The sequence below is a fragment of the Brassica napus genome, chromosome A7 (assembly GCF_020379485.1).
Source record: "Brassica napus cultivar Da-Ae chromosome A7, Da-Ae, whole genome shotgun sequence".
Lineage (NCBI taxonomy): Eukaryota > Viridiplantae > Streptophyta > Magnoliopsida > Brassicales > Brassicaceae > Brassica > Brassica napus.
Genome location: NC_063440.1, coordinates 24,401,061 through 24,415,353, shown reverse-complemented (window position 1 = coordinate 24,415,353; position 14,293 = coordinate 24,401,061). Strand labels below are relative to the sequence as shown.

General features: G+C 32.7%; 1 protein-coding gene and 1 pseudogene across 2 annotated transcripts; both read left to right on the top strand.

The window, feature by feature from the left end:
- Window positions 1-978: 978 nt before the first annotated feature.
- LOC106418601 (beta carbonic anhydrase 4) lies at window positions 979-6,409 on the top strand. 2 transcript variants are annotated; one of them, XM_013859334.3, is made up of 10 exons: window positions 979-1,257; window positions 1,845-1,928; window positions 3,550-3,614; window positions 3,903-4,043; window positions 4,576-4,624; window positions 4,875-4,991; window positions 5,081-5,134; window positions 5,547-5,635; window positions 5,863-5,968; window positions 6,057-6,409. In XM_013859334.3, exons 2-10 carry the CDS (start codon window positions 1,875-1,877, stop codon window positions 6,222-6,224), a joined length of 843 nt encoding a protein of 280 aa, XP_013714788.1. In that variant the 5' UTR covers window positions 979-1,257; window positions 1,845-1,874; the 3' UTR covers window positions 6,225-6,409. The 2 variants fall into 2 exon arrangements, with proteins under 2 accessions (XP_013714788.1, XP_013714789.1); XM_013859335.3 differs by lacking the exons at window positions 979-1,257; window positions 1,845-1,928 and adding an exon at window positions 2,460-3,458.
- Window positions 6,410-6,652: 243 nt separating this feature from the next.
- On the top strand, window positions 6,653-13,950 carry LOC106416943 (annotated as a pseudogene).
- The last annotated feature ends 343 nt before the right edge of the window (window positions 13,951-14,293 follow it).

The window sequence follows — 14,293 nt, the reverse complement described above, 5'->3', positions numbered from 1 at the left end:
CAACAATCTTAATTGTTAAATATCTTCCAAATACAGCCAAATTCATTCACTGATAGTGACAAGTAACGCATTAAAATGCTTTTGACACTAACACACCAAACTGAAAAATATATTGTTTGTATAGAGGCCCATTTACAAACTTTTTTTTTAGCAACAGCCCATTTACAAACTATAGTTAAAAAAAAACATATTACTTGGGCCAAAAATAAGCATTGTCAATCTTAGAGGCAAGGGCCTCTGTAATTAGCAGGTTAACCTATCCAAATTTAACCAACCATATGCTAGATCTTAACACAACTCATGGGCCTAAACTTTGGTCCCATGTTGACTGAAACCATAAAGAAATAAATAGTCTATATTTCTGTTGATATAGACCCATTACACCCTATAAGGCATGACTAACCCCGGTCTTAACTCATAATTTGATATTATTTTTACACTTTTCGGCTAAGAAACGGTTCTTATATCTCTTATTTAAGAGATGGTTCTTAGCTTTTCTTAATTAAAATCTAAGAAAAGCTAAGAACCGTCTCTTACCCGAATGTAAGAACCCAGTTAATCATAGTATCTTGTCTGTGATGTCACTAAATTTTCCAGCTGACACTCGTCTTTTTAAATCTTAGTGTCCATTAGATGAATGAGAGGTTTAAACAATATAAATTATTTTAAACCTATAGATTGTTATAAAGTTTAATTAATAGGAGTTTGATTTGGTTTTTGATTTAAAGTAAACGAACTTTTCATTTTGAAGATTATTTACTATATTTTGAATAAATGATGGAAAGAATTAAATAATTGTGCAAGCATAAAATTAGGAAAAATCTTATGATTATCTTCTATAATTAGTATAAAAGTAAATAAAATATCAATCAGCTGTAAGTATATGGAGATCCTATATTTTGTTGTGATTTTTTTGCTAGATAAAATAGTAGATATAAATAAATAAAAAGTAAATGAAAGAAGAAGCCCTGCTTCACTTAGCTTTCGCTTTCTCTATCCCGTTACGGAGCGCCCCCACATTGCTCGAATGGTCGTCATAATTCCTCAAAACATCGAAAATCAAAACCCCAATCTCTGGCCATACCCAATAAATTTTTGAAATAAATATATATTACGTTCTTTAGGACGGATATATTAAATTTCAATTCCCGAAAAAGTTCTGCATTTATCTTCTTCGCCTGTAGAGGTTTTCGAGGAGCTATCAATTGGCCAAGGAGCATTACCAAGTCCTTCTTTATCCCCTAACCTTTGCCTTAGGTAATGTCATCTCTCACGTTTATCTTTCTTTTGTTTAATTGTATAAGCGAGTGATTACCAATTCCACATGAACTTTGTTTCTTCGGATTTATGTTTGAAAAACTAAAAGAAGTCTATAGAAGATGTGTGTTGGGGGTTAAGACATCTCAAAAGCTGGCCATTTGTTTCCCCAAATTATATTATAACTTAAAAATTTAAAATATATTTTTAACTGAATAGTTTTATAATCACTCATGGAAATAAAAATTGTAATACAAACGACTTAGGGACCCTTCGGTCCTAATGAAAAGCCAGCTTGAATTTCTTTAGCATTTTGCAGATTGTGTATGTATACATTTTATACATATGAAACAAAAGAGTCGAGAACCATTCCAGTTATGGATTCATTTATCTGTGTTTAATATTCGAGCTTTGGCCATCTCATTATTTCAATCCAAATACTATAACCTTTATAACTAATCTGCTATGATTTTTTTTTAAAATACGTATGCCGACGTGAGTAATCAATAATGTAGTCAATAATAGAACGGGACGTTATCTCTAATTTATTCAAAATAAAATAATTGAATTAATACATATTATGACAGATTGCTCGGAGAAGTAGAAAGAGATTCTTAATGGCTCCCACATTCGGCAAATGTTTCACGTTCTGCTGCGCTAAGACCTCTCCGGTAAGTCAGACCAACACATTTTCAAGCAAAACAACAAATGAACATTGTCTTTATCTTTGTGAAATAAACTAAATTATAATTAGGCTCTAGTGCTATCTTAAAATTTCCTTTTATGATTTATCTATGCTATGCAACGTCGATTTTCAGAAATTTTTAAAAGCTAAGCTTTTAAATTTAACAAGGGGCTAGCAACTCTTGAAGCACTTTTTTATAGCTGCACCCATACATTGTGACGAAATCGACCTCGAAATAACAATGCAAAATGCTAACGCGTAAATGCCAGCTGGTGAGTGCGGTGAAACCGTTAACAACATGACGCGTGTTATGCTGGCCACCGTCCCATCAGAAAAGACCATTTACCTTTTTCCCTGGGTCTACTTAAGTTTACTTCGAGTTTAAATCAGTATGGTCAAAATAAATAATCTAAAATTTTGTTACCGAGTAGAGTTAGTGTAATCAAGATTAAAAGTTAGCTTAAAATTGCGATAGTTAAACTCTATAAGTCGTGATATTAACCCAGAAGTTGTAATATAAATGTTAATTATGTCACTAGAATCACTCAAGTAAATAATTATGTCACTAAAACCAATTCACGAGACTTAAGATTTTGCATTACATTCTTGAAGAAATATTACATGAATATTCATGTAATGTTAATGTTATCTCTATCTTGACAATTTGTTATTGGTGAGGATATCCTGCGCTGATGATGTGATGTGCATCTGAGACAGACTCATCCTTTTCTATCAATTTTGATATTAATTCATGCTTCTGCGTGATAATTTCTGATTGGTATTTGTATTTTTGGAAAAAGTTTTGTACCACCAAACAACAATGATGAATTTATTTTCTAGTTTGCAACCAATAATGGTATAGTTATTTTCTCGTGTCATGGGTAGGAAGGGAACTATTTTACCTAACACAAAAAACTTACCGCAAATGGAAACGGAACGTGAGGTGGATAAAATTTCGAAAGAAGTTTGAATTTACTTTCTTTTGTTTTGAAAAGAAAAAAGAATAATGTTGTGTTAAAAAAAGAAGAATAATGGACTTGTTGTGGAATATTCTTATCATAGCTACAGAGAATACATATTATCTGTAAACTGATAAATGAATAAGAATATAGAACCATAAGTACGGCATGTTCATTGTTTAGTTATCACCACCTATATTATTCATGGATCACCAGGTCGCCCCTATACTTTTCCAGTATTTACCATCAAGTCACTGTATCTATAAGATATATTGTTAAAAAATTGTTAATCTTCCCATTTTTGTGGAGGTTTATCTTTTTCTTCCGTGTAAAGAAAACAAGCTGGGTAGTGGGTACCAAAAAAAAAAGAAAGAGAAAATGTAAGACTTAACCAAAGAAGACATAGAGTTCTCAGTAGTCTATATTTTTTTTTTTTTTGAAACACTCTCAGTAGTCTATAAATATCTATTCTCATAACAGAGAAAGAGCATTAAGTGATATCACATTCCTCCATAAGCTTTTTATAAAATTATCATCCTCTGCTTTTGAACCCTAAGGTCTCTGTCTTTCCTCAGATCCCAAATTTCATAATCATCGTACTCTTTTTCTGGATTTTGACCTGATCATCGTACTTTAAAAAATAATCAGGAAGGAGACGAAATGGCCACGGACGCGTACGAAGCCGCCATCAAAGGACTTAAGGATCTTCTCAGGTACGACAACATTCTCTCTGCTTCAAAGGACAATCATTACATAAAAGTGTCGGCATACATACATATTCACATTCAACGATCACCACTTTAGTTTTGTTTTACCTTTGTTCATGAATCATCATCATTTCTTGATTTCTGCGTTATACTATTTCGCATTAACTGAAATTTGGGACTGATCCTAGCCGTCGATCTCTGAGTCCGGTTTAATCCCCGGGGGATAAAAAATGTTATATTCCACGTATTACGCGTTTTTATCTAATAAGTATTCTTATTGATGTTGTTGGTCAGTAAGAAGACAGATCTAGGGAACGTGGCCGCGGAGAAGATCAAAGAGTTGACTCAGGAGCTTAAGGAGCTTGATTCCAGCAACTCTGACGCCGTTGAACGTATCAAATCCGGTTTCACCCATTTCAAAACTCAGAAATACTTGTGAGTTTTTTCCTTATTTTTCATAATTTTACTTTCCTTTTTGAGGAAAATCATAACTAATTATTCAATTTGTTCTGATCCGAATAAGAATTTCGTGAGGCTGGAATAGAATCATCACCTATTGGTCCATTTGCTATCTTTAATAAAGCACATCCATGGGTCATTAATGATTTATCTACGTTATTCTTTTCGTATTCCCCTTAATATTATACTACTAGTTTTTATGTCATGGGATAGTGCTAAAACAATTATCAAAAGGTTTTTGTATAGTTTTAGATATTTTTTTAGTTACTACTAATATATTATGAATTTCAAAACATATAATTGAATTAAATTATTGAATATTGTTAATAAGAAAAAAATATTTATAACCAAAAATTATTTTGTTTTTACTGCGAGAGGCTGAAAAATCAATTAATTTGAAAGAATTAGAGTTATAATTAATTGTGCTAATATTATAATGAAACTCTGGAATTTAAAATCGATCCTCATTTTAATGGAATATATGTGCTTTTGTTTCATTTGTATTCAGGAAGGACAGTGCTCGGTTCAATGATCTTGCCAAGGGTCAGAGCCCAAAGGTTTCAACTTTCCCAAATCACTCGGTTCATTTACTCGTTTTTTTTTCTGACCCTGTTCTTATTTTGACTAAAACCTAAAAAAAAACTAGTATAAATTTCGATCAATAATGGAGATGAAGGGAAAGGTGTGAACTGTTATGTTGACTTTATGAACACGCATAACAGTTTTAGTATCTCAATAATAGACCACTCTCTTGATATTAAACTAAAAAACAATCAAGTATTTGAAACGACGTTGAACATTATGCAGTTTCTGGTATTCGCTTGTTCTGATTCTCGAGTGTGTCCATCTCACATCTTGAATTTCCAACCTGGCGAGGCCTTTGTTGTCAGAAACATTGCAAACATGGTTCCACCTTTCGACCAGGTTCATAACAAAAAACCATGTCAAACTCAAAATTACATATCACAAAAAGTTTGTTATATATATGGTTTTTATTTGTTATATTTTCACAGAAGAGACATTCTGGCGTTGGTGCCGCCGTTGAATACGCAGTTGTACATCTCAAGGTATATTAAAAAATTATCCCCTCTTTCTAAGGAAGAATAGGCACTTGTAGCTTTAACTAAATAAGAAAACGTGCTTATCTTATATTCAGTTATACTATTATTCATCAAAAGTTTGGCTCTTTTGATTGTGCCCATTATTTTAAGTCGTCGTTTCTAAAGCGTAGTGATGCATTATTCACATGGCCCTTACTAAAAGTTGATGTCTAGTCACATTACCGTGGTATTTGTTCTCTTTGCATCCACCTAACTTGTTCCTCCTTTTATCTTTATGCCACTAGGAATTGCAATTCAACAATTATCATTTTTATTAAATAAAGAAAGCTGGATTCTTTTGGATTATGTAGATATGGGTCTAAGGCTTTGCAACCACTTTTTATTCAGTCAACTGTTTTTAATAGTCCTTTTCTGGTAGGTGGAGAACATTGTGGTGATAGGCCATAGCTGTTGCGGTGGGATTAAGGGTCTCATGTCCATTGAAGATGATGCTGCACCAACTCAGAGGTAATCTAATGCTAAGAGCATGATTAATGGGAGGTTTTTAGGGTGGAGTTTTTAGCGGAATAAGAACTGGTTCTTAAATCTTATTTAATACTAGTATATATTCTTGTCTATTGTGTGATTTTCTTGTGGAACAGTAACTAGATGATGTGTTAAAAAAAGTATGTAGATGATCAACTGATACATAGTTTCTCTTGGGAATGTTCACTAAAACCCTCTAAAATTGGCAGTGACTTCATAGAAAATTGGGTGAAGATTGGTGCATCAGCAAGGAACAAGATCAAGGAGGAACATCAAGACCTAGACTACGATGAACAATGTAACAAGTGTGAGAAGGTAAAAAAAACAAATTAAAAGGACACAATAACACAAACAAACAACCAATGCTCGGTTATTTATGCTTAACAAATCTTGTCTCTTGTAGGAAGCTGTGAATGTGTCGCTTGGAAACTTGCTTTCATACCCCTTTGTGCGAGCTGCAGTGGTGAAGAACACACTTGCAATAAGAGGAGCTCACTACAATTTCGTCAAAGGCACATTTGATCTCTGGGAGCTCGATTTCAAGACCACCCCTGCTTATGCCTTCTCTTGAACATAACTCTTGTGAGATCACAAAAGCTTTGACTGCATCCTTTCTTTCTTTCTCATGTTGATTCTGATCTCAACTTCTCTTGGTTTGTTTCTTATTTTCAATCTTGCAACTTTGCTGCTTCTGTCTCAAAGAGCTGTAAACAATAATACTCTGAACAACCTTTGAATCTTATTTATTTTATCTAAGTGACGTGCGGATCAAGAAAGACCCACTGGTTAGTCTTATTCGAACCAAGATTTTTAAATCTATAGATGATAATCATCAAATATTTGACTAATAAATTAGTAAATTAGATTTTATTTTTTTTAAAGAGATTACGTTTTTACTTGTTATCCTAATTAGTTCTGGAAATTATATACTTTTTCTTATTATAAGAATAAATAGTTTATCCCTAATGAAAAAAAACCTAGTTACTGTCGTGGAAATCAAGCAATGGAAGGAAGATTAGGTTATAAACGGAGGAAGGGTTCTCCGTCGTTGTCTGGCTTATGGTCGTTGCCAGACGATGTGGCTTTGACCATCCTATCGCAGGTCTCGAGATTTGACCGTGGGGCCTTGGCTACAGCCTCCAAGAGCTTCCGCTCCGTAGTAGCTTCCCCTGAGCTCAATGGCTTAAGATCCACAGAGCCATGCTTCTACGTATGCATGCGCTTCTTCCCCGACACAACCCCAAGCTGGTTCATCCTCAACGCCACGCAGCGTAAGCTGTCCCCGCTCCCGCCTAACGACGCTTATCAGGCTCCGGACTCATCATCCTCTTTCGTTGTGGTGGGTAACGGCATCTACGTGATAGGCGGTCTCTTTAACGGCGGACGCAGCTCTGACGTCTGGTTCCTGGACTGTTTGTCTCACACGTGGACCCGCGTTGAGTCTATGAACATGGCTCGTGCTTCCGCGTCAGCAAGTCTAATAGACGGGAAGATATACGTGCTTGGAGGGTGCACTGATCCGTCAAAGTGGGCAGAGATTTTCGATGTAAAGACTAAAGACCCAAACATGGAGTGACTGGAAAGTCCCCAGGATGGTACACAACATCCACAGAAGTGTAGTGATTGAGGAGGAGAAGAAGGTTTTCGTTGTAGCTGAGAAACATCATGGCCTTTACTTCTCGCCAAGTAAACCTGTAGTTTGGAGCAATGGGCCAAGGGAAGATTCTAAGCCGGGGAACAGACACGACTGGTGTTACATAGGGAAGCGTTTATACTGTCGTAGTGATGGCGGGAGGATACTGTGGTGTGATCCAGTCCCAGGTGAGCTTGATTGGAAAGAAGTCAAGGGTTTGGAACAAGAGCTGCAGCGACCGTGGAGAGAAGACCTTTGTAGTATTAATCCGTTGACGCTCATGCCCTGTCAGGTTAGGTATCCTGATATATGTAGGCTTAGCAGCAACTCTGCTGGCAATATTGTCATCTTCTGGAACGTTCCTGAGAGTATTGAGCTTTGGTCTGCTGAGATTTCCATTGGGAAAGGCCAGGGACTCGCGGAGGTTTGGGGGAAGGTTGAATGGTCAGGTCCTGTCTTGAAACTTGAGCCTCTCTCAAGCGTTGAGGTTTTTTTTTCTGCTTCTGTCCTTGTCTGAAATTTAAGTTGCACTCTAATTATTACATTAACTTGTTTTAGGTGTTTTGACTATCCTTTTTTATTCTTTCTGTTCCGTTGACTGATTAGATTCTTTAAGTTTGTTCCTGTCTTTAATTTCTCAGTAGTACAGCAGCAGCAAGTCTGGTTTCTTGGAAAAGGAGCAAGTAAGACTTATGTCACTTTGCTTCCAATATGTTATCGGTTTCTGATCCTAGACTTCTGATTTTATTTGTCTAAATATGTGACAGTGCCTTTTGCATGTCCACCTTAAGAACCTCGAGGCAGCTAAAGTTGAAGGGAAAGGAGATTTTCATTTGAATGAACATCCGAGGTTAAAACAGTTTCTTCCTTAGAAAGTTGCAGGAGAGTAAGGAAGTATTGCGTTAACTTTTCTAAATGTTCATTGGTGATGGACCATGTTCTGGTTTTACAATTGAACAGACTTTTACCCTCTTCTCACTGCAATGTGACCTTGTTTCGGCGGAATCAGACTCTTATGACTAAACTAGTGAATTTCATTACACATTTTAAAAAACTTGAGAAGGCCTATAAATGTAGGTCTAGTTGCGGCCCATAATTATTTTGGTATAACCTGGCCTTTTTTTTTCAAATATAACCTGGCCTTTATTCAGGGCTTGTTATATATTTTGGTTCTTTTCAGGGTTCTGATTGCTTTATAACTTGTACAAAATTCAAAATTTTAATCAGTATTTATTTTTCTCTCTTACCTCTTTTTTTCCTTCGGGACCATTAATATAAACATTTAATAGTTACTTTCAAAATAAATTGCCGACAAAGCAGAAGATAAAATTCGAATAAATTACCTTTTAAAAATGCACATATATATTCGCAATTATGCAAAGACGGACTAAAATAAAGGTGCGTGCCCATTATTTTCCACTACTAAAAAGAACTTTTGCATGAGTTACACATTTTCTTATTATTAACACTTTGTAAGAAGAAAGCATGATAACAGATGTAGTGGCAAGGGAATAAAGATTGGCTTGGTGGTGGTGTTAGTGTCCTACAGCGACAAAGAAGTATAAGCCATTGGGAGAAGAGAGATCCAGTTAATTAATTAAAGCCCATACTTACATTACATAAGATCACAATACACATAAACAATCCACATTGATGTTGTACACTTGTACTATGAATACGATGCATCGACTTGACATCATCTATTCATTTTCATATACGTACGTCATGTTTTTGCATGTATTTTTTCACATATTTGCAAGCAGCACGTTACACTAGCTATACACATGCATATCAATTACGGTAGCAACTATTTCATGATATTTTACCTAACACTGAGAAAATTAGATTATTTCACGATTTTCCTTTTTAAAAGCAACTATTGGTATTATCAGGAGACAGGAACATACTTGTAAAATTGGAGATGCAGAAAAAGAAAAGAAAAAGTTTAACTCGTAATAATTATAAGACTTTTGGACAAACCACGTTTGCGAAGGGGGCCTTCATCATCTCATGTAGTCACTCATTATACATGTTTTATTGTAATGATGTACGAGACTTTTTTTGGGTGAAAATGTAAGAGACTTTTATATTTATAGTTAGGAGAATTCGAGTTTTTTTCTTTGGTTAAGGAAGGTTGAGTTGTTTTAGTTATAGCTAGCAGAATTTTAATTTGAAATCTTGTTAATGAGTTCTCACGAACAAAACCGAATATGCGCGAGGCCTAATAAAAACCTGTTATATCTTTGGATATATTACATCTCATTTCTATTTTGTTCTAAGATCAGAAACAAAATTATTTTTCAAATAAGCCCGTTAAATGGCAAGTGAAAAAGAGCCAATGTTGAAAGTTATTTGCGAAATAAATAATTATGAACATCTTCAAATGTTAAAAAAAAAAAGAGAGAGAACATCTTCAAATTACATCTCATTTCATAATATTTGTCTCTTTCAGTTTTCCGCTACGAGGAAAATCAACCCCACATTGATATAATTGTACTGCAAAACATAGATAATAATAAGTGGTGATAGTACAAAAATATAGTTGTAGTTTTATATATATAAACATGAGATATTTCATGAAATACTCTTTTTCCATGAAGATAAAATCTATTAAAAACACCATAATACTCTACAAAGATTCCTTTATATTTTTGAAATTTTGAAATTCCATTTGAAATTTATATTTTGGAGGATAAAAAGAAAGTAAATTTACTTTTTCTTATAATATATAAATGGATTATGACGAGCTGGAGGTGTGTTGCTACTTTCTAGTGAATTAAATAGTTGGATCACATGTGGATATTTTATAGTCAAGGTTCTAGTGTGCTTCGTAACTAATCAAGATTTGTTTTGGTTACTAATCAAGATTGTATAATTATACTCCCTTTTTTCATACTATTCTATTATATTATAGACATAAATTACAACAAACATAACAAACATGTTACTTATAAAAATAACTTACAGATAAAACATGAACACGATAAAATTAGTTTAATTTATTCTTTGAATATATATCAATTCTTAACTCATTTGTAGAATATATTGATTCAGTAACTTTTTTCATCTTGTTCTTTATCTTGGCCGATGAGGTTCAATTTATCGAAACAGTGTTAAAAACTAACCTTTTTGTAACAACAGTTTTTTAAACTAACTAAGAAATAAATAGTGAACTTCTTTTTTGAGAAATATAAATAATGAACTTAGAGTAATAAGCTTTTATTTTCATCTTTGGTGTTCGTTCTACGAAGCAACAATGACATAAAGAGTGTTCACGAAAGTTAAAAACTATTTACATTCTGTTTTTTTTTTGTATTTCCTTCGAAATCAACACATCCAAACTTCAGTTTCCCAATATTCCAGAAACCACTGAATATCTCACACACTTCCATCACTAATGACACTAATGATTCATAGAAGAGACAAATCACATGTGTTATATAATTATATGATTACGTAAACAAATACTCCCTGAATTTCAAATTAACAATTATATTAAATTGATATATATTCAAAGAATAAATTAAACTAATTTTATACTATAAATACATCCTTTTATGTGGTTTACAATTTTCAATTATTTTTAAATTATAATAATTCAATATGTCAATTTTTAGTTCACAGTTACATTATTAAGTAATAAAAATACATAAATTTTAGAATTCATTTTTGAAGGAAAATTTTATTTAATTTTTTATATTTATGAAACGGACATGCGGATGGAGTTGTGCTTTTTTGTAAAACAATGATGGAAGATTCCAAAATTTAGAACATGTGTACGGGAGACATAATACCCTGGATGGCGTGACTTTCTACCTCTGTTTTATGTGTATAAGTTTGAAAACATAAAGCAATACTACAGTGAGATACGTCTCTGCAAGAAATGGCAATACTCAACAATAATAGCGTAATGCCAAATGAAACTAAGATTATGTCATTATTTACAGGAATCTTTTGTGAAAAAGAATGATTAATAATACAATCACATATCATTATTAATCGATCTTAACAAGTTGCTTACTATTTTAAAAGTAAAACTAAACAGTTCTTTCGTCGCATTATGCACATTTGGTCCACAAATAACCTACACGCCGATATATACACTGTTCTCACATGATCGATAGCTGCAACACATGGTTCTCTCTGTAGCATTTGTTAATTTGCTTGGGGACATTACTTTAATCATAATGAATGATTATGTTCTTTTTCATTTACGTACTTTATAGAAATAGTAAGAAAAAGGTAATCAATATAAACAATAACCCAATGCCAGTTTTTCTTTTTAAACACTACTCAATGCTAGTTTAAGAAATTAAGTCATTAGAAATAACTATTTAATTCTTATAAAATTAAATACTATCGTTTAAATTCTTGCTTCTTAACAGAAAAATATCATTTCACTTTTTAATGGAAAAATTCAAAGACAACTGTTGTTTTATTTTATGAAATGAAGTCTATCGCATACAATTTTTTTTTTGCAAATGTACTTGAAACACGATAGAAAATTAGAAATATTAAAAAAAAATTGTTGTAAAGAGAGTACGTATTAATTGATTCGGATGAGTTATTTGTGTATCTGTAATAATCAAATATGAATTTATCTATGTGTGTTCTCATGGACTTCGATGCCTACCTAAATTTAGTAATATTAATCCTTCCATAACTATGATCGGATACATATAGACAGTATACTGAATTGAAAAAGTGATCATCATCAACACAACAATTAATGATGGTATAAAATTGTACAAGCATTCTATCTGATCTAAACATCTCGGATGACTGGTTGGTGAATATCTATATATATAATTCTCTGTTTGGTGAAGTATAATAAAGTTGGATGTGCATATTGATATACTATCTTCACTCAAAGAGCACTTTACCGTCACGAAAATTAACGATTTCAAAAGAATACATATTAATTAGTTCCTATGAGTTCTTTGTTTAATTACCATGAGTAATCAATGAATGTATCTATGTATTTCGTGGACTTCGATGCATGCCTAAATTTTATATTAAATTTTCATAACTATGCACGGAAATATATTATATAGTATCCTGAGATGAAGGAGTGGTCGTCATCTAGACAACATAAAACGAAAAAAATACAATTGTAGCGTACATTCTCTGATTTAAACATCTCGGATGACTGTTTGGTGAGTATCTATATTTAAAATTGACTGTTTGGTGAAGTATTATAATTTGGATGTTCATTGATTCTACCTACAAATGCGCAGGACTCGAAGAACACTCGACCACCAATTTTTCCAAGCCATGTCATTAATAGGGCACTGAATCATAAACACTAGCACAGTACTATTCAATATCCCTCCGTTTTTTAATATAAGTCGTTTTATAGCTATGCACGTAGATTAAGAAAGCCATTAATTTCTTATATTTTCTAAACAAAAACATCATTAATTATTTACCTAACCACAATTCAACCAATAAAAAAATATAAGATATATTACTATTGGTCATACAACATTAATTATTAATAAATTTTACATAGAAAACCGAAAACGACATATAATTTGGAACAAAAAATTTTCTCTAAAACGACTTATAATAAAAAACGGAGGGAGTACTACAATATTGCTGGAAACATATCTCATGGAGGATAAATTAAAATAACTTCATGAAGTAGTATTGTTTTAAATCAGCATTATTGGTCAAGCCCGTCATGTGGGTTTCTAATTTCTCTATGATAGTTAATTAGATTAGGTAATTGATTTTCTTATCGACCGTCAAACAACTTGCACACGCACATAGATGCGAACATGCATCTTGGTCTCGCATGTTAGCATGTGTATGCTATATATACGTATGAATCACGACAGAGTATGTCTGTCGTATAGCGTTGAATGTAAATTTCAGTGAGTTCTAGTTCTGTCTTATTATAGACTCATTTACTGACTGTATTAATAAATATGTTGTTTTTAAAAAAAATGTTGGTGCTTCTTTATAAAAGCGAAATGCGATATTTATATGATTATAAATTTATAACATAGTAATCTTATGGGCTCTGATCTACACCAAGTTTAAAAAATATGGAAAGAGTTGTGGTCAAATAATTATCCACTAATGTCCGACCTTTTATGCAGCTTTGGTTTGCATCACAAACATAGGGGATGTGCTAGTTTTTTTTCTGAGTTTCAAAGTTTCTTTTCACTCTTTAAAACAGAAACGTTACACATAGGATCAGAGCAGGTCATAGGAATTTAAGGACTAGAAGCAAAGGGAAAAAAATTGGCCACTTTTATGCAAAAATAAACATAAAAATAAATAAAACGCTGAAGAGGTCTCTAGGAAATTTGATCCCGGGTCGTTGAACTATACTTGGACGGAAAATTACCACCAGACTATTAAGAACTATTTGATTTTTGTGGATGGAAATTAATTCATAAACAAAAGGCCGTAAGCATATGCTTCTTTTGCTTCGTGCAAGGGCCGGCACTGCATAGGATGTACAAAAGTAGTAAAAAAAATCACATTATATTTAAAAAAAACACTATAATTCTATTATGATTTATGATATTACAGTGATAACAGATGTATATATGTTTACATGTATCGTATATGGCAAACTGAGGTCAAAAAATCTGAGAATGATGATTTAATTAGAGATGCTTTCAAATATACTACAAAATAAACAGTTTTTTTTACCAAATAGCACAAAAGGAGAAAAAAGACCAAAAAATATTTTATAAAGAATTAAATGATTTTTCTATCCGCTTTAATAAATATATAAATATAAATAATTTTTTAAGCAAAAAAAAAACACAATATGTAGAGTTTACAAAATATACTCATTCAATTTTGTGTTTCAAATATACCAGGTATATCTGGAAAAATAATGGGTATGTAACTTATTGTAGATTTTATTTGACCAAAAAAAAACTTATTGTAGATTTTGTCTCAAAACTTAAATTAATTTTACTTACGTACACAGAAGCGATTTTGTCTTCGCCTGGAACAATAGCTTATATTAGGGCTGGGCAAATAAA

What these genes read in the sequence shown, in the direction of transcription:
- LOC106418601 (XM_013859334.3), top strand. Translation starts at nt 1,875, where the DNA reads ATGGCTCCCACATTCGGCAAATGTTTCACGTTCTGCTGCGCTAAGACC. An exon ending in TTCAAAACTCAGAAATACTT is followed by an intron (nt 4,044 to 4,575) that starts GTGAGTTTTTTC and finishes ATTTGTATTCAG; the next exon opens with GAAGGACAGTGCTCGGTTCA. An exon ending in TGGTTCCACCTTTCGACCAG is followed by an intron (nt 4,992 to 5,080) that starts GTTCATAACAAA and finishes ATATTTTCACAG; the next exon opens with AAGAGACATTCTGGCGTTGG.